The sequence below is a fragment of the Ranitomeya imitator genome, chromosome 2 (assembly GCF_032444005.1).
Source record: "Ranitomeya imitator isolate aRanImi1 chromosome 2, aRanImi1.pri, whole genome shotgun sequence".
Taxonomy (NCBI): Eukaryota; Metazoa; Chordata; class Amphibia; order Anura; family Dendrobatidae; genus Ranitomeya; species Ranitomeya imitator.
Window position 1 is genome coordinate 97570992 of NC_091283.1, and position 20141 is coordinate 97591132.

The following is a 20141-nucleotide window of genomic DNA, read 5'->3' on the forward strand; positions in this document are numbered from 1 at the left end:
ATGTGAACTAGGCCACTCAGTATCTTCAGGGTGCTAATGGGTTAATGATTGCAGGAATAAAAGATGACCAGCTGGGTGTTTCCAGTGTCTGCCTGGGGCACACAGATTGCCTGCCTGTGTGGGACAAACGTGAGTGAAGAGCTCTGCTCAAGAATTGTGTGATGTTAGCTGGGTGGGAGAAGCCCCCCCAGTTGTTGAGATAGCAACGTATTTTGTTTAGTTAGTGCCGGACAGGCTAAGATTTATTTTTATGTTTTGTTTTTTGTGTTGCTTTCACGTTAATAAATCTGACCTGAGGTCAGCCTGCTCAGAAACCTGCTGTACGCCTCAGATTCAATGCACAAACCACGTGTCCTTTGACCCCAGCAAAGGCGATCCCAGAGTGTTTTGTCACATTGTGGTGGAGAATGCGGGCATGACAGCGGCAATACGATCCTGCATTTGTGTTACATGGTCGATCACCGCCAACCCCCGGTCTGTGCCTCCTCCTCGTGGACTGTTCCAGGGACCACGGGTGAAGGAAAATCGCTTAAAACTGTGGGGGAGGAGTCCGGGACTGCTCGCACTCCGAGACCAAGAGTATTGGACGGTGGTCTCAGTAGGGGACCTGTTAGGTGTTTCCGCTGCCATGAGAAGGGTCATGTTTCTGCGAACTGTCCTGTTACCGCTGAACCCATGCAGTGCGACGTTATAGACTCTAGAAAACGCATGTCTTTGGTTACACAGCTAGTGAGTGTGAATGCGGGTCAAAATGATACAGTGAAACACCTGTGTGAATTATCTGTTGATGGGAAAAATGTTGTGGCATTACTAGACTCTGCAAGTGTGGTGACTCTGGTGAAAGCTAGTCTGGTGGCACTTCCGTCTGGTCCGTCTGACAAGTTTTCTGTGACGTGTGTGCATGGTGACACCCGCTCGTACTTAACAGCGGTCATATGGATTTCTACTCCCTATGGGTCAGTGCAGCACAAAGTGGGACTCGTTCCCGCATTGTTACATGATGTAATCCTGGGCAGGGATTTTCCCTATTTCTGGCAGTTGTGGGAGAATCAGTTGCTCCTTCACGGTAGCTGTACCCGTGAATCTTCTCCCATGCCATCTGGAGGTCCCGAGTCCCTAGAGGAGACCCCACAGGAAGATGTTGCTGGGGAGGTTAGTGAATCTAACCTTCAGTACCCCTTCTCCGTCATGGCGGGGGAAACAGAGGAAACTGAGGAACCTCAGCGAGAGGCGGAGGCAGACAGCCATCTGGCACCCTGCCTGCCAGATTTGGGAGTCCAGGTAGATGACTTCCACAGCGAGCAAATGAAAGATCCTACCCTGACTCCGGCTAGGAAAAATGTAAAAATGATAGATGGGGTACCCGTAGAACCTGACACTAGGCTAGCGTACCCGTATATGGTTCTTGAAAATGATTTGCTCTACCAGGTAGAAAAAAAAGGGGAAGACACAGTGCAACGGTTAGTGGTACCCAAACCTTATCGGTGGAAGGTACTGGATTTGGCCCACGGACATATAATGGGGGGACATCTGGGGGTACAGAAAACCACAGAAAGGATATTGCATTGTTTTGTGTGGCCTGGAATACATTGTGATGTGCGTAACTATTGTGAGTCCTGTCCAGAGTGCCAAATCGCGGCCCCTAAATCTCAGTTCCGTAGCCCTTTGGTACCCCTTCCTATCATCGGGGTCCCTTTTGAGAGAATTGGGATGGATTTGGTTGGGCCCCTTCCCCGATCCGCACGTGGGCACCAATATATCCTCGTCATCGTGGACTATGCCACTCGTTACCCGGAAGCCGTCCCTTTGCGTAACACAGCTATCAAGACGATCGCCAAGGAATTGGTACAAGTGTTTAGTCGGGTGGGAATTCCAAAACAGATACTCACCGACCAGGGGACTCCCTTTATGTCGAGGGTAATGAAGGAGCTCTGCAGGCTCTTACAAATAGACCCGTTGCGTACGTCTGTCTATCACCCTCAAACAGATGGCCTGGTTGAGCGCTTCAACAAAACCTTAAAACAGATGCTCCGGAAGGCGATAGACAAAGATGGGAAGAACTGGGATTACTTGTTACCCTATTTGCTGTTTGCCATTAGGGAAGTTCCCCAGTCTTCCACAGGGTTTTCGCTTTTCGAACTGTTGTACGCCCGTCGTCCCCGGGGACTGCTGGACGTCGCAAAAGAAACCTGGGAAGGTCAAGTCACTCCCTTTAAAACGGCGGATCTGCCCCGTCCGGTTTGTTCACCTACTGTACCAGAGGTGCAGGTTGCTGAGACTCTCTCAGAACGACAAAAATCTGAGGTTAAGCAATTTTTGTTACAGAACCGACAGTTTTTCTCCGAAAAACCTGGCCGGACTAAGTTGGTGAAACATGAGATTGTCACAGAGCCTGGCGTCACTGTTCATGTGAAGCCCTACTGGATTCCGGAAGCCCGCCGTGAAGCTGTCTCCCGGGAAGTGATGGCAATGTTGGACTTAGGAGTCATTGAGGAGTCACACAGCGCCTGGTCCAGTCCAATTGTGTTGATACCTAAACCGGATGGCTCCATCCGGTTTTGTAATGACTTTAGGAAACTGAATGCAGTTTCTAAATTTGATGCGTACCCTATGCCCCGGGTCGATGAGTTGATCGACCGGCTTGGTAAAGCCCGATACATTACGACCCTGGATTTAACAAAGGGGTACTGGCAGATTCCTCTGGCCGAGGCGGCCAGAGAGAAGACGGCATTTGCTACACCAGAAGGTCTGTTCCAGTATGTCTATATGCCGTTTGGACTTCACGGAGCTCCCGCAACATTCCAGAGATTGATGGATCGAGTCTTGAGGCCTCACAGACAGTACGCTTCTGCCTACCTGGATGACATCGTAATTTACAGCATGGACTGGGAAACTCATCTCCAGAAGGTACAAGCGGTGATTGATGACCTGCGAGATGCAGGTTTAACGGCAAACCCCAAGAAATGCCACATCGGGCTTGAAGAAGCCCGATACTTGGGCTACGTGATTGGCCGAGGAGTGGTTAAACCCCAGATCGACAAAATACAGGCAATTCAGGGCTGGCCACAACCAGTGAACAAGAAACAAGTGCAGGCTTTCCTGGGGATTGCCGGCTATTATCGCCGGTTCATACCCAATTTTGCAGCCATGGCTACTCCCTTGACGGATCTCACCAAGGGGAAGGGTTCCGTCATGGTAAAATGGACCTCAGCTGCTGAAGAGGCCTTCCACAGCCTGAAACGGGCTTTGTGCTCTCAGCCCGTACTAGTGACTCCTGATTTCAGCAGCGAGTTTGTGGTGCAAACTGATGCCTCTGATACTGGTGTCGGAGCTGTACTTTCCCAGGTGAGGGACGGAGTCGAACACCCGGTCCTCTATCTCAGTCGGAAACTGAATGTACATGAGCAGAGGTATGCGGTGGTTGAAAAAGAGTGCCTAGCCATTAAATGGGCTCTCGACTCCCTCAAGTATTACCTGGCTGGTAGGAAGTTTAGGCTGGTCACAGACCATGCCCCTCTCAAGTGGATGCACCTCCACAAGGACCTTAATAGTCGGGTAACCTGGTGGTTCCTTGCCCTGCAGGCTTACTCTTTTACGGTGGAGCACCGACCTGGGGTGCAGATGGGGAACGCCGATGCCCTATCCCGAGTGCACTGTTTCAAAAGTGTTCTTGCTCAACCGGAGTGGTCTGAGCAAGGGGGGGGGATATGTAAGACTCATGCTGGTGAGGTAGATGGAGGCAGGTATATCTCGCCCAGGTGTTTGTCCTATGTGAACTAGGCCACTCAGTATCTTCAGGGTGCTAATGGGTTAATGATTGCAGGAATAAAAGATGACCAGCTGGGTGTTTCCAGTGTCTGCCTGGGGCACACAGATTGCCTGCCTGTGTGGGACAAACGTGAGTGAAGAGCTCTGCTCAAGAATTGTGTGATGTTAGCTGGGTGGGAGAAGCCCCCCCAGTTGTTGAGATAGCAACGTATTTTGTTTAGTTAGTGCCGGACAGGCTAGGATTTATTTTTATGTTTTGTTTTTTGTGTTGCTTTCACGTTAATAAATCTGACCTGAGGTCAGCCTGCTCAGAAACCTGCTGTACGCCTCAGATTCAATGCACAAACCACGTGTCCTTTGACCCCAGCAAAGGCGATCCCAGAGTGTTTTGTCACACATAGTGGAGCCGTGCTGTGCGGGGGTGATGGCGGTCACTTTCTGTGTATCTGGTGATAATATATAATATAACTATCACCCCTATAGTTATACACGCAGTTACATAAATACATTGGGTCCGTGTACTAATAATGGAGACACTGTGGAGATGCAAGAGTTAACAAATGACCTTCTGGTAGTGTCTGCTGTAGCAGAGATGTCTCCCCATGCTGACCACACAAGGCTACAGTGACCTTCTGTGGGAAAACAACTGCAAGGGAGTCACAATGTATAACGAGCAGACCTCCAGATATACATGTTTTCTGGCTTCTGTGGCGGAGGCTATGGTTGGCTCTTACTGAGGTGGTAGGGCCCCATCATAGGTAAGATTACTCCTCTTTACTAAGTGCTATGGCCAGACCCTAAGATGAAAACAAAATGGACACGTACCCTGTAATAAGTAAGCAATAGTGCATGTAAATACCATAGGATGGTTAGTTAGCATTGCTTTCATCAAAAAAGCATAAACACCATCCTGCCACGACAAGGTGAACCCAATCAGGACAGTACCTGACTCCAGACGGGTGGCTGCACAGTCAGGACCCCATCCTGCTCTACCCTTCTCTATTTAGGCATCTGCTGACACATAGCGAGGTGAACTACAAAAGTTAGTTACCATCCCGATTGGGTCACCTTGTCGCGGTGGGATGGCTTTTACTAGGGTTGAGCGACTTTTCTTTTTATAGGGTCGGGTTTCACGAAACCCGACTTTTTCAAATGTCGGGTCGAGTGAAATCGGCCAATCCTATAGAAAAGTCGGGGTCGGGGTCGGCCGAAACACGAAACCCAATGCAGTGCATTGGGTTTCTAATGGTTCCCAGGGTCTGAAGGAGAGGAAACTCTCCTTCAGGCCCTGGGATCCATATTTTAGTGTAAAATAAAGAATCAAAATAAAAAATATTGATATACTCACCCTCGGACGCGCCCTGGTTCTCACCGGCAGCCTTCCTTCCTAAGAATGAGCGCCTGAAGGACCTTCGATGACGTCGCGGCTTGTGATTGGTCGCGTGAGCGGTCACATGGGCATCACACGACCAATCACAAGCCGCGACGTCATCGAAGGTCCTTCAGGCGCTCATTCTTAGGAAGGAAGGCTGCCGGTGAGAACCAGGGCGCGTCCGAGGGTGAGTATATCAATATTTTTTTTTTATTCTTTATTTTACACTTAAATATGAATTCCGATACCGATTCCCGATATCTTAAGCATATCGGAACTCGGTATCGAAATTCCGATTCCAGATCAGAAGATCGCCGACCTCATGGCCGACCCCACACAGGGGTCGGGTCGGGTTTCATGAAACCCGACTTTGCCAAAAGTCGTCGACTTCTGAATCTGGTCAACCCGTCTCGCTCAACCCTAGCTTTTATGCTTTTTTGATCAAAATAGTGTTAGCTAAGTTCCCTATGTTATTTACATGCACTATTACTATTTATTCACTTACTTCAGGGTATTTGCTCACTTTGTGATTATCTTAGGTTCCTCTTATTAAATGACCACAGTGTGAATACACACCTATGTATTGCACTTATATGAACATATTATCTGGCTAATTTTTGTAGTTTTTGTTCAAGTGCTATGCTCAGTAGACATGTTCCTCCAACTAATATGGCTTGTGGGGACAGGGGATCAGTATATAAAAAGAACCGCGAGGCAGGGCCTCGGGAAGGTTTGTCACGCCAAAACATTGCACCTGAGAGTTCAGTCATTTTTTTGATAGTGTGAATAAGAAAATCGTCCAAGATCTCCACGGTTTGACATTGCTTCTCGACAGTTTTTGGAAATATTATTTATGCACGTCATGTTAAATAAGTAATTTAATATGAGTATGAAAATGATTTTACATAATAAGTATTTAAAGCGAACCTGTCCCATTGTACATGCCGTCCGATCTGTGGACAGCACAGTATAGAGGAGAAGCTGAGCAGAAGGATATATATGTATATATAGGCTTTTGAAAAAGATTCAGTAGATTCCTTGGTGTCTGCATGCATAGAAGTCTAGTGGGTGGTCCTACTAGTGATTGACAGCTGTCTCTGCTTTCAGAGTCACACAGAGAAGACTGTCAGTCACTGAATAGGACCGCCCACTGGACACATGCATACCAACACCAGGGATTTTACTGAACCTTTTCCCATAAAAAAATATTTATCAATCTGATCAGCTCCTCTATAACTTTCTGCCTGATCAGCTCCTCTATAACTTTCTGCCTGATCAGCTCCTCTATAGCTTTCTGCCTGTTCAGCTCCTCTATAACTTCCTGCTGATCAGCTCCTCTATAACTTTCTGCCTGATCAGCTCCTCTATAACTTTCTGCCTGATCAGCTCCTCTATAACTTTCTGCCTGATCAGCTCCACTATAACTTTCTGCCTGATCATCTCCTCTATAACTTTCTGCCTGATCAGCTCCTCTATAACTTTCTGCCTGATCAGCTCCTCTATAACTTTCTGCCTGATCAGCTCCTCTATAACTTTCTGCCTGATCAGCTCCTCTATAACTTTCTGCCTGATCAGCTCCTCTCTAACTTTCTGCCTGATCAGCTCCTCTATAACTTTCTGCCTGATGAGCTCCTCTATAACATTCTGCCTGATCAGCTCCTCTATCACTTTCTGCCTGATCAGCTCCTCTATAACTTTCTGCCTGATCAGCTCCTCTATAACATTCTGCCTGATCAGCTCCTCCATCACTTTCTGCCTGATCAGCTCCTCTATAACTTTCTGCCTGATCAGCTCCTCTATAACATTCTGCCTGATCAGCTCCTCTATAACTTTCTGCCTGATCTGCTCCTCTATAACTTTCTGCCTGATCAGCTCCTCTATAACTTTCAGCCTGATCATCTCCTCTATAACTTTCTACCTGATCAGCTCCTCTATAACTTCCTACCTGATCAGCTCCTCTATAACTTTCTGCCTGATCAGCTACTTTATAACTTTCTGCCTGATCAGCTCCTCTATAATATTCAGCCTGATCAGCTCCTCTATAACTTTCTGCCTGATCACCTCCTCTATAGCTTTCTGCCTGATCAGCTCCTCTATAACTTCCTGCTGATCATCTCCTCTATAACTTTCTGCCTGATCAGCTACTCTATAAATTTCTGCCTGTTCAGCTCCTCTATAATATTACGCCTGATCAGCTACTCTATAACTTTCTGCCTGATCAGCTCCTCTATAGCTTTCTGCCTGATCAGCTCCTCTATAACTTCCTGCTGATCAGCTCCTCTATAACTTTCTTCTGCATGATCAGCTCCTCTGTAACATTCTGCCTGATCAGCTCCTCTATAACTTCCTGCTGATCAGCTCCTCTATAACTTTCTTCTGCATGATCAGCTCCTCTATAACTTTCTGCTTGATCTGCTCCTCTATAACATTCTGCCTGATCTGCTCCTCTATAACTTTCAGCCTGATCAGCTCCTCTATAACTTTCTATCTGATCAGCTCCTCTATAACTTTCTGCCTGATCAGCTCCTCTATAATATTCAGCCTGATCAGCTCTTCTATAACTTTCTGCCTGATCTGCTTTTCTATAACTTTCTGCCTGATCAGCTCCTCTCTAACTTTCTGCCTGATCAGCTCCTCTATAACTTTCTATCTGATCTGCTCCTCTATAACTTTCTGCCTGATCAGCTCCTCTATAATATTCAGCCTGATCAGCTCTTCTATAACTTTCTGCCTGATCTGCTCCTCTATAACTTTCTGCCTGATCAGCTCCTCTATAACTTTCTGCCTGATCAGCTCTTCTATAACTTTCTGCCTGATCTGCTCCTCTATAACTTTCTGCCTGATCAGCTCCTCTATAACTTTCTCCCTGATCAGCTCCTCTATAACTTTCTGCCTGATCAGCTCCTCTATAACTTTCTGACTGATTAGCTCCTCTATAACATTCTGCCTGATCTGCTCCTCTATAACTTTCTGCCTGATCAGCACCTCTGTAACATTCTGCCTGATCAGCTCCTCTATAACTTTCTGCCTGATCTGCTCCTCTATAACTTTCTGCCTGATCTGCTTCTCTATAACTTTCTGCCTGATCAGCTCCTCTATAACTTTCTGCCTGATCAGCTCCTCTATAACATTCTGCCTGATCAGCTCCTCTATAACTTTCTGCCTGATCAGCTCTTCTATAACTTTCTGCCTGATCAGCTCCTCTATAACTTTCTACCTGATCAGCTCCTCTATAACATTCTGCCTGATCAGCTCCTCTATAACATTCTGCCTGATCAGCTCCTCTATAACATTCTGCCTGATCAGCTCCTCTATAACTTTCTGCCTGATCTGCTCCTCTATAACTTTCTGCCTGATCAGCTCCTCTATAACTTTCTCCCTGATCAGCTCCTCTATAACTTTCTGCCTGATCAGCTCCTCTATAACTTTCTGACTGATTAGCTCCTCTATAACATTCTGCCTGATCTGCTCCTCTATAACTTTCTGCCTGATCAGCACCTCTATAACATTCTGCCTGATCAGCTCCTCTATAACTTTCTGCCTGATCTGCTCCTCTATAACTTTCTGCCTGATCTGCTTCTCTATAACTTTCTGCCTGATCAGCTCCTCTATAACTTTCTGCCTGATCAGCTCCTCTATAACTTCCTGCTGATCAGCTCCTCTATAACTTTCTTCTGCATGATCAGCTCCTCTGTAACATTCTGCCTGATCAGCTCCTCTATAACTTCCTGCTGATCAGCTCCTCTATAACTTTCTTCTGCATGATCAGCTCCTCTATAACTTTCTGCTTGATCTGCTCCTCTATAACATTCTGCCTGATCTGCTCCTCTATAACTTTCAGCCTGATCAGCTCCTCTATAACTTTCTATCTGATCAGCTCCTCTATAACTTTCTGCCTGATCAGCTCCTCTATAATATTCAGCCTGATCAGCTCTTCTATAACTTTCTGCCTGATCTGCTTTTCTATAACTTTCTGCCTGATCAGCTCCTCTATAACTTTCTGCCTGATCAGCTCCTCTATAACTTTCTATCTGATCTGCTCCTCTATAACTTTCTGCCTGATCAGCTCCTCTATAATATTCAGCCTGATCAGCTCTTCTATAACTTTCTGCCTGATCTGCTCCTCTATAACTTTCTGCCTGATCAGCTCCTCTATAACTTTCTGCCTGATCAGCTCTTCTATAACTTTCTGCCTGATCTGCTCCTCTATAACTTTCTGCCTGATCAGCTCCTCTATAACTTTCTCCCTGATCAGCTCCTCTATAACTTTCTGCCTGATCAGCTCCTCTATAACTTTCTGACTGATTAGCTCCTCTATAACATTCTGCCTGATCTGCTCCTCTATAACTTTCTGCCTGATCAGCACCTCTGTAACATTCTGCCTGATCAGCTCCTCTATAACTTTCTGCCTGATCTGCTCCTCTATAACTTTCTGCCTGATCTGCTTCTCTATAACTTTCTGCCTGATCAGCTCCTCTATAACTTTCTGCCTGATCAGCTCCTCTATAACATTCTGCCTGATCAGCTCCTCTATAACTTTCTGCCTGATCAGCTCTTCTATAACTTTCTGCCTGATCAGCTCCTCTATAACTTTCTACCTGATCAGCTCCTCTATAACATTCTGCCTGATCAGCTCCTCTATAACATTCTGCCTGATCAGCTCCTCTATAACATTCTGCCTGATCAGCTCCTCTATAACTTTCTGCCTGATCTGCTCCTCTATAACTTTCTGCCTGATCAGCTCCTCTATAACTTTCTCCCTGATCAGCTCCTCTATAACTTTCTGCCTGATCAGCTCCTCTATAACTTTCTGACTGATTAGCTCCTCTATAACATTCTGCCTGATCTGCTCCTCTATAACTTTCTGCCTGATCAGCACCTCTATAACATTCTGCCTGATCAGCTCCTCTATAACTTTCTGCCTGATCTGCTCCTCTATAACTTTCTGCCTGATCTGCTTCTCTATAACTTTCTGCCTGATCAGCTCCTCTATAACTTTCTGCCTGATCAGCTCCTCTATAACATTCTGCCTGATCAGCTCCTCTATAACTTTCTGCCTGATCAGCTCTTCTATAACTTTCTGCCTGATCAGCTCCTCTATAACTTTCTACCTGATCAGCTCCTCTATAACATTCTGCCTGATCAGCTCCTCTATAACATTCTGCCTGATCAGCTCCTCTATAACATTCTGCCTGATCAGCTCCTCTATAACTTTCTGCCTGATCAGCTCCTCTATAACTTTCTGCCTGATCAGCTCCTCTATAACTTTCTGCCTGATCAGCTCCTCTATAACTTTCTGCCTGATCAGCTCCTCTATAACTTTCTGCCTGATCTGCTCCTCTATAACTTTCTGCCTGATCTGCTCCTCTATAACTTTCTGCCTGATCAGCTCCTCTATAACATTCTGCCTGATCAGCTCCTCTATAACTTTCTGCCTGATCTGCTCCTCTATAACATTCTGCCTGATCAGCTCCTCTATAACATTCTGCCTGATCAGCTCCTAACATTCTGCCTGCAGATCTGCAGGTCAGAGACCATTTTCATTATGACTGGTTCTCTTTAAAGTACCAGTTTGCCCCTAGCCATGTTCATGGATGACATCAGAGAAGTGAGGGCTGTGTCCAGAGGGGTACTGTATGATGTATGCCAGGGAGAGGTCACTATCCAGCAGTGAACTGGCGTTAAGAACAATTGAAATTAAAATATTATGTAATATCTTAAAGCTCAACATGGAGGATGAGGATAAAGGAAAACTCTGCAGTTAACTGACCCTAACTTTTTGCTAGTGAAAGCAGAAGGACGAGAATCCGCAGGATACCAGTGTGACCCTCTTGGATACGACCACCTAAAGGGGTTTTCTAATCATCACGAGTGTTGATATATAGCAAGTCACCTGCTACAACTGTAATACACCTTTGTTATGAAAAAATTAAACTAATACACATAACTTATATCTTAGATCCACATTGGGTGAGTGAAACACGAAACCTGAATTTGCATATTAGAGAAATATAAAGTATATATTCTGCATGGTTAAGACTGTCTCTTATTGCAATCTGCAGAGGACTGTATTATGATGTGCAATGTTAAATGATATTTTTTTTTATTTCAGGTAAAACCCCGGCCAAATATGATGAGCATGACGTCTGAACAGCGCAGTGCATTTGTAGCTCAACAAATGAATCAATTTCAAAGTAAGACACCCAAATATTTCCCCACAGTCTCCAATTTCACTGTAGTCTGAATTATGCATCCACATGTATCTGTTATGCAGGCTTGGACTGGCCCACAGGAGAGCAGGAGAATCCTCCGGTGGGCCCCTCCTTTATGAGCAGTGCTTGGCACAATATATATGAATCACTATATACAGACACAGGCAGCATCTTATTCATTTAACAATCTACCCCGCTCATTGTTATATACATTTGGTACCTGACGGCTAGAGAGGAGGCCGCAAATCTCTAACCTTCCGGCATCCCCGGTGCGGCTTTTGATCACCCAGAGTCGGAGCACCATCATCTGTGTGTCCTGCTCATCTCTTGTTGGGACCTGTGGATTATTTTTTATTCCTTCATTCACTTACAGTTGTGGCCAAAAGTATTGACACCCCTGCAATTCTGTCAGATAATACTCAGTTTCTTCCTGAAAATGATTGCAAACACAAATTATTTGTTATTATTATCTTCATTTAATTTGTCTTAAATGAAAAAAACACAAAAAGAATTGTCCTAAAGCCAAATTGGATATAATTCCACACCAAACATAAAAAAGGGTGTGGACAAAAGTATTGGCAGTGTTCGAAAAATCGTGTGATGCTTCCTTAATTTGTGTAATTAACAGCACCTGTAACTTACCTGTGGCATCTAACAGGTGTTGGCAATAACTAAATCACACTTGCAGCCAGTTGACATGGATAAAAGTTGACTCAACCTCTGTCCTGTGTCCTTGTGTGTACCACATTGAGCATGGAGAAAAGAAAGAAGACCAAAGAACTGTCTGAGGACTTGAGAAACCAAATTGTGAGGAAGCATGAGCAATCTCAAGGGTACAAGTCCATCTCCAAAGACCTGAATGTTCCTATGTCTACCGTGTGCAGTGTCATCAAGAAGTTTGAAGCCCATGGCACTGTGGCTAACCTCCCTAGATGTGGACGGAAAAGACAAATTGACAAGAGATTTCAATGCAAGATTGTGCGGATGTTGGATAAAGAACCTCGACTAACATCCAAACAAGTTCAAGCTGCCCTGCAGTCCGATGGTACAACAGTGTCAACCCGTACTATCCGTCGGCGTCTGAATGAAAAGGGACTGTATGGTAGGAGACCCAGGAAGACCCCACTTCTTACCCCGAGACATAAAAAAGCCAGGCTGGAGTTTGCCAAAACTTACCTGAAAAAGCCTAAAACATTTTGGAAGAATGTTCTCTGGTCAGATGAGACAAAAGTAGAGCTTTTTTGGCAAAGGCATCAACATAGAGTTTACAGGAGAAAAAAAGAGGCATTCAAAGAAAAGAACACGGTCCCTACAGTCAAACATGGCGGAGGTTCCCTGATGTTTTGGGGTTGCTTTGCTGCCTCTGGCACTGGACTGCTTGACCGTGTGCATGGCATTATGAAGTCTGAAGACTACCAACAAATTTTGCAGCATAATATAGGGCCCAGTGTGAGAAAGCTGGGTCTCCCTCAGAGGTCATGGGTCTTCCAGCAGGACAATGACCCAAAACACACTTCAAAAACCACTAGAAAATGGATTGAGAGAAAGCACTGGAGACTTCTAAGGTGGCCAGCAATGAGTCCAGACCTGAATCCAATAGTACACCTGTGGAGAGATCTAAAAATGGCAGTTGGGAGAAGGCACCCTTCAAATATCAGCGACCTGGAGCAGTTTGCCAAAGAAGAATGGTCTAAAATTCCAGCAGAGCATTGTAAGAAACTCATTGATGGTTACCAGAAGCGGTTGGTCGCAGTTATTTTGGCTAAAGGTAGTGCAACCAAGTATTAGACTGAGGGTGCCAATACTTTTGTCTGGCCCATTTTTGGAGTTTTGTGTGAAATGATCAATGTTTTGCTTTTTGCTTCATTCTCTTTTGTGTTTTTTCATTTAAGACAAATTAAATGAAGATAATACCAAAGAATTTGTGATTGCAATCATTTTCAAGAAGAAACTGAGTATTATCTGACAGAATTGCAGGGGTGTCAATACTTTTGGCCACGACTGTACATGTGTTTTTTTAGGCTCCACATAGAAGAATAGAAAGAAAAAAAAGCACCAAAACTGCACAGTTTAGCCGCATCCTTGGGCGCACAGTGGGCGCCTTTTTGTTAAAGTAGTATTTATTAAGAATTTTTTACATAAATGGGATAAAGAAAAAGGGGGGAGACGTATAATAAATACACAGTAATATAGACACAAACAAGAACCAAATAAAAGTAAAAAAGGGAAATGTAAAGGAATGAAAGATATAGGCAAAATAAAGGTGAGATGGGGAGAACAATATGGTCTATTAAGGAAAATAGGAAAAAGGTAAAAATATAAAAAATTAAGGGATAGAAGGAAAATGAAGAAGATTGTGGTATGTACAGGATAGGCAAGAGAATGGGGTTACCATAAACATATAAGATACATTATATTTATATATATATGTATATATATATAACATTTAGGCCGGCGTCACACACAGCGTAAAACAATACGGTCCGTATATTACGGCCGTAATACGCTGAAAAGTCCCGAAAAAAGTGGTCCGTAGCTCCTCCGTAGGCAGGGTGTGTCAGCGTTTTTTGCGCATGGCATCCTCCGTATGTAATCCGTATGGCATCCGTACTGCGTGGTTTTCTCGCAGGCTAGCAAAACCAACATACCGCTATAGAAGTGATCCATGTGTCCCAAAAAGAAAAGAAAATATATATATACTGTCTATATATATATATATATATATATATATGTGTGTGTGTGTCAGTAGACACATATATTAGAGAGAAAAGCCGGTAATTCAGTGCGGTGTACAGTAAAATCACACTGACAGCTTACAGTAGAATAGGTAGAATAAATGTGTACACATAGAATAGGTATATATATATATATATATATGTCAGTGAGACACATATATGTATATATATTAATATTTATTCCAGCGCTAGACAGCTTGAAAGCCGGTAATTCAATTACCGGCTTTTTCCTTCTCCTTCCTAAAACCCGACATGATTTGAGACATGGTTTACATACAGTAAACCATGTCTTCTCTCCATTTTTTTTGCAGATTCCACACTACTAATGTCAGTAGTGTGTATCTGCAAAATTTGGCCGTTCTAGCTCTTAAAATAAAGGGTTAAATGGCGGAAAAAATTGGCGTGGGCTCCCGCGCAATTTTCTCCGCCAGAGTAGTAAAGCCAGTGACTGAGGGCAGATATTAATAGCCTGGAGAGGGTCCACGGTTATTGGCCCCCCCCTGGCTAAAAATATCTGCCCCCAGCCACCCCAGAACAGGCACATCTGGAAGATGCGCCTATTCTGGCACTTGGCCACTCTCTTCCCATTCCCGTGTAGCGGTGGGATATGGGGTAATGAAGGGTTAATGCCACCTTGCTATTGTAAGGTGACATTAAGCCTAATTAATAATGGAGAGGCGTCAATTATGACACCTATCCATTATTAATCCAATTGTAGTGAAGGGTTAAATAAAACACAAACACATTATTTAAAATTATTTTAATGAAATAAAAACAATGGTTGTTGCAGTATTTTATTCAACGCCCAATCCAGTCACTGAAGACCCTCGTTCTGTGAGTAAAAAAACATAATAAACCAACAATATACTTACCCTCCGCAGATCTGTAACGTCCAACGATGTAAATCCTTCTGAAGGGGTTAAAACATTTTGCAGCAAGGAGCTGTGCTAATGCAGGCTGCTCCTCGCTGCAAAACCCCAGGGAATGAGGCTAAAAATAGATCAAGGAGCTATATTTAGCTTTATTTGCGGTGAGGCGCCCTCTGCTGGCTGTTCATAGATCGTGGGAAATTACCTAGAAAGCTCCCTGGCTTTCTAGGTAATTTCCCACGATCTATGAACAGCCAGCAGAGGGCGCCTCACCGCAAATAAAGCTAAATATAGATCCTTGATCTATTTTTAGCCTCATTCCCTGGGGTTTTGCAGCGAGGAGCAGCCTGCATTAGCACAGCTCCTTGCTGCAAAATGTTTTAACCCCTTCAGAAGGATTTACATCGTTGGACGTTACAGATCTGCGGAGGGTAAGTATATTGTTGGTTTATTATGTTTTTTTACTCACAGAACGAGGGTCTTCAGTGACTGGATTGGGCGTTGAATAAAATACTGCAACAACCATTGTTTTTATTTCATTAAAATAATTTTAAATAATGTGTTTGTGTTTTATTTAACCCTTCACTACAATTGGATTAATAATGGATAGGTGTCATAATTGACGCCTCTCCATTATTAATTAGGCTTAATGTCACCTTACAATAGCAAGGTGGCATTAACCCTTCATTACCCCATATCCCACCGCTACACGGGAATGGGAAGAGAGTGGCCAAGTGCCAGAATAGGCGCATCTTCCAGATGTGCCTTTTCTGGGGTGGCTGGGGGCAGATATTTTTAGCCAGGGGGGGGCCAATAACCGTGGACCCTCTCCAGGCTATTAATATCTGCCCTCAGTCACTGGCTTTACTACTCTGGCGGAGAAAATTGCGCGGGAGCCCACGCCAATTTTTTCCGCCATTTAACCCTTTATTTTAAGAGCTAGAACGGCCAAATTTTGCAGATACACACTACTGACATTAGTAGTGTGGAATATGCAAAAAAAATGGAGAGAAGACATGGTTTACTGTATGTAAACCATGTCTCAAATCATGTCGGGTTTTAGGAAGGAGAAAGAAAAAGCCGGTATTGGAATTACCGGCTTTCAAGCTGTATAGCGCTGGAATAAATATTAATATATATACATATATGTGTCTCACTGACATATATATATATATATACCTATTCTATGTGTACACATTTATTCTACCTATTGGACTGTAAGCTGTCAGTGTGATTTTACTGTACACCGCACTGAATTGCCGGCTTTTCTCTCTAACAGCGCTGCGTATTTCTCGCAAGTCACACTGCTTGTCCGTGTGTAATCCGTATTTTTCACGCTTCCATAGACTTTCATTGGCGTATTTCTTGCGCAGTACGGTGACAAACGCAGCATGCTGCGATTTTGTACGGCCGTAGAAAGCCGTATAATACTGATCAGTAAAATACGGCAAATAGGAGCAGGGGCATAGAGAATAATTGTGCCGTATTTTTTGCGAGTTTTACGGACGTAGATTCTGCGCTCTTACGTCCGTAAAACTCGCAAGTGTGACGCCGGCCTTAAGAGGGAGGAAAGGAAGAAAAGAAAAGGGAAAGTCAAGGAAAGGGAAAGGAAGAACACCAGCAAACAGGTGAAATACTAACCTTTACATAATGTAAAATACTGTTTGTTGAATTCTAATAGCGGGCGCAGTTTTCATGAAATCACATCGACTTTGCTTGGACAGTTAAAAACAGAATTTTTATGCAAAAAAAACAACAGAAAATACGCTGCATGTGAACACGGTCTAAGTTTCGCAAACAAGGCAGTATTGTGAATTAAAGGGAATCTGTCGGCAGGATTTCACCCCCAAACAAATTATATGTGCTTGTAGGTATTGTAAAGACAAGTGCAGCAATAGCTTTACATTGACAGTACGTTCCTACAGTACTGACAAAACTGGAGTCTAAATAAATACGCAAATGAGGCTGAAGTACTTTCAGAGTGTGGAAGCACTTTCCAAGTTTTTTGTTTCTGAGGCTCTGTTCCTTGCCGTGTACCACGTTCTCCTTGTTGACTGGCAGCTCCTTTGCATGAAGTCACACAGAAAAGGAGATGTAACATAGTAACAAAGTAACATAGTAACATAGTAAGGCCGAAAAAAGACATTTGTCCATCCAGTTCAGCCTATATTCCATCATAATAAATCCCCAGATCTACGTCCTTCTACAGAACCTAATAATTGTATGATACAATATTGTTCTGCTCCAGGAAGACATCCAGGCCTCTCTTGAACCCCTCGACTGAGTTCGCCATCACCACCTCCTCAGGCAAGCAATTCCAGATTCTCACTGCCCTAACAGTAAAGAATCCTCTTCTATGTTGGTGGAAAAACCTTCTCTCCTCCAGACGCAAAGAATTCCCCCTTGTGCCCGTCACCTTCCTTGGTATAAACAGATCCTCAGCGAGATATTTGTATTGTCCCCTTATATACTTATACATGGTTATTAGATCGCCCCTCAGTCGTCTTTTTTCTAGACTAAATAATCCTAATTTCGCTAATCTATCTGGGTATTGTAGTTCTCCCATCCCCTTTATCAATTTTGCTGCCCTCCTTTGTACTCTCTCTAGTTCCATTATATCCTTCCTGAGCACCGGTGTCCAAAACTGGACACAGTACTCCATGTGCGGTCTAACTAGGGATTTGTACAGAGGCAGTATAATGCTCTCATCATGTGTATCCAGACCTCTTTTAACCCCTTTACCCCCAAGGGTGGTTTGCACGTCAATGACCAGGCCAATTTTTACAATTCTGACCACTGTCCCTTTATGAGGTTATAACTCTGGAACGCTTCAACGGATACTGGTGATTCTGACATTGTTTTCTCGTGACATATTGTAATTCATGATAGTGGTAAAATTTCTTTGATAGTACCTGCGTTTATTTGTGAAAAAAACGGAAATTTGGCGAAAATTTTGAAAATTTCGCAATTTTCAAACTTTTAATTTTTATGCAATTAAATCACAGAGATATGTCACACAAAATACTTAATAAGTAACATTTCCGTCATGTCTCCTTTACATCAGCATAATTTTGGAACCAAATTGTTTTTTTTTGTTAGGGAGTTATAAGGGTTAAAAGTTGACCAGCAATTTCTCATTTTTACAACACCATTTTTTTTTTAGGGACCACATCTCATTTGAAGTCATTTTGAGGGGTCTATATGATAGAAAATACCCAAGTGTGACACCATTCTAAAAACTACACCCCTCAAGGTGCTCAAAACCACATTCAAGAAGTTTATTAGCCCTTCAGGTGTTTAATAGGAATTTTTGGAATGTTTAAATAAAAATGAACATTTAACTTTTTTACACAAAAAATTTATTCAGCTCCAATTTGTTTTATTTTACCAAGGGTAACAGGAGAAAATGGACCCCAAAAGTTGTTGTCCAATTTGTCCTGAGTACGCTGATACCCCATATGTGGCAGTAAACCACTGTTTGGGCGCATGGGAGAGCTCGGAAGGGAAGGAGCGCCGTTTGACTTTTCAATGCAAAATTGACAGAAATTGAGATGGGACGCCATGTTGCGTTTGGAGAGCCACTGATGTGCCTAAACATTGAAACCCCCCACAAGTGACACCATTTTGGAAAGTAGACCCCCTAAGGAACTTATCTGGATGTGTGGTGAGCACTTTGACCCACCAAGTGCTTCACAGAAGTTTATAATGCAGAACCGTAAAAATAAAAAATCATATTTTTTCACAAAAATTATATTTTTGCCAATTTTTTTATTTTTCCAAGGGTAAGAGAAGAAATTGGACCTCAAAAGTTGTTGTCCAATTTGTCCTGAGTATGCTGATACCCCATATGTTGGGGTAAACCACTGTTTGGGCGCATGGCAGAGCTCGGAAGGGAAGGAGCGCCGTTTGACTTTTCAATGCAAAATTGACAGGAATTGAGATGGGACGCCATGTTGCGTTTGGAGAGCCACTGATGTGCCTAAACATTGAAACCCCCCACAAGTGACACCATTTTGGAAATTAGACCCCCTAAGGAACTTATCTGGATGTGTGGTGAGCACTTTGACCCACCAAGGGCTTCACAGAAGTTTATAATGCAGAGCCATAAAAATAAAACAAAATTTTTTTCCCACAAAAATTATTTTTTAACCCCCAGTTTTGTATTTTCCCTAGGGTAACAGGAGAAATTGGACCCCAAAAGTTGTTGTCCAATTTGTCCTGAGTACGCTGATACCCCATATGTGGGGGGGAACCACCGTTTGGGCGCATGGGAGGGCTCGGAAGGGAAGGAGCGCCATTTGGAATGCAGACTTAGATGGAATGGTCTGCAGGCGTCACATTGCGTTTGCAGAGCCCCTAATGTACCTAAACAGTAGAAACCCCCCACAAGTGACACCATTTTGGAAAGTAGACCCCCTAAGGAACTCATCTTGATGTGTTGTGAGAGCTTTGAACCCCCAAGTATTTCACTACAGTTTATAACGCAGAGCCGTGCAAATAAAAAATATTTTTTTTTTTCACAAAAATTATATTTTAGCCCCAAGTTTTGTATTTTTCCAAGGTTAGCAGGAGAAATTGGACCCTAAATGTTGTTGTCCAATTTGTCCTGAGTACGCTGATACCCGATATGTGGGAGGGAACCACCGTTTTGGCGCATGGGAGGGCTCGGAAGGGAAGGAGCATCATTTGGAATGCAGACTTAGATGGATTGGTCTGCAGGCGTCACATTGCGTTTGCAGAGCCCCTAATGTACCTAAACAGTAGAAACCCCCCACAAGTGACCCCATATTGGAAACTAGACCCCTCAATGAACTTATCTAGATTTGTTGTGAGAACTTTGAACCCCCAAGTGTTTCACTACAGTTTATAACGCAGAGCCGTGAAAATAAAAAATCTTTTTGTTTTCCCACAAAAATTATTTTTTAGCCCCCAGTTTTGTATTTTCCCAAGGGTAACAGGAGAAATTGGACCACAAAAGTTGTTGTCCTATTTGTCCTGAGTACGCTGATACCCCATATGTTGGGGTAAACCCCTGTTTGGGCACACGGGAGAGCTCGGAAGGGAAGGAGCACTGTTTTACTTTTTCAACGCAGAATTGGCTGGAATTGAGATCGGACGCCATGTCGTGTTTGGAGAGCCCCTGATGTGCCGAAACAGTGGAAACCCCCCAATTATAACTGAAACC

General features: G+C 43.8%; 1 protein-coding gene across 1 annotated transcript in view; it reads left to right on the forward strand.

The window, feature by feature from the left end:
- MAMLD1 (mastermind like domain containing 1) overlaps positions 1 to 20141 on the forward strand; it is a 301664-nt gene that overhangs the window by 263100 nt on the left and 18423 nt on the right. The window contains exon 4 of the mRNA XM_069747050.1: positions 11253 to 11334. Coding sequence (XP_069603151.1) covers positions 11253 to 11334 — 82 coding nt within the window. The remainder of the gene's footprint in view (positions 1 to 11252; positions 11335 to 20141) is intronic.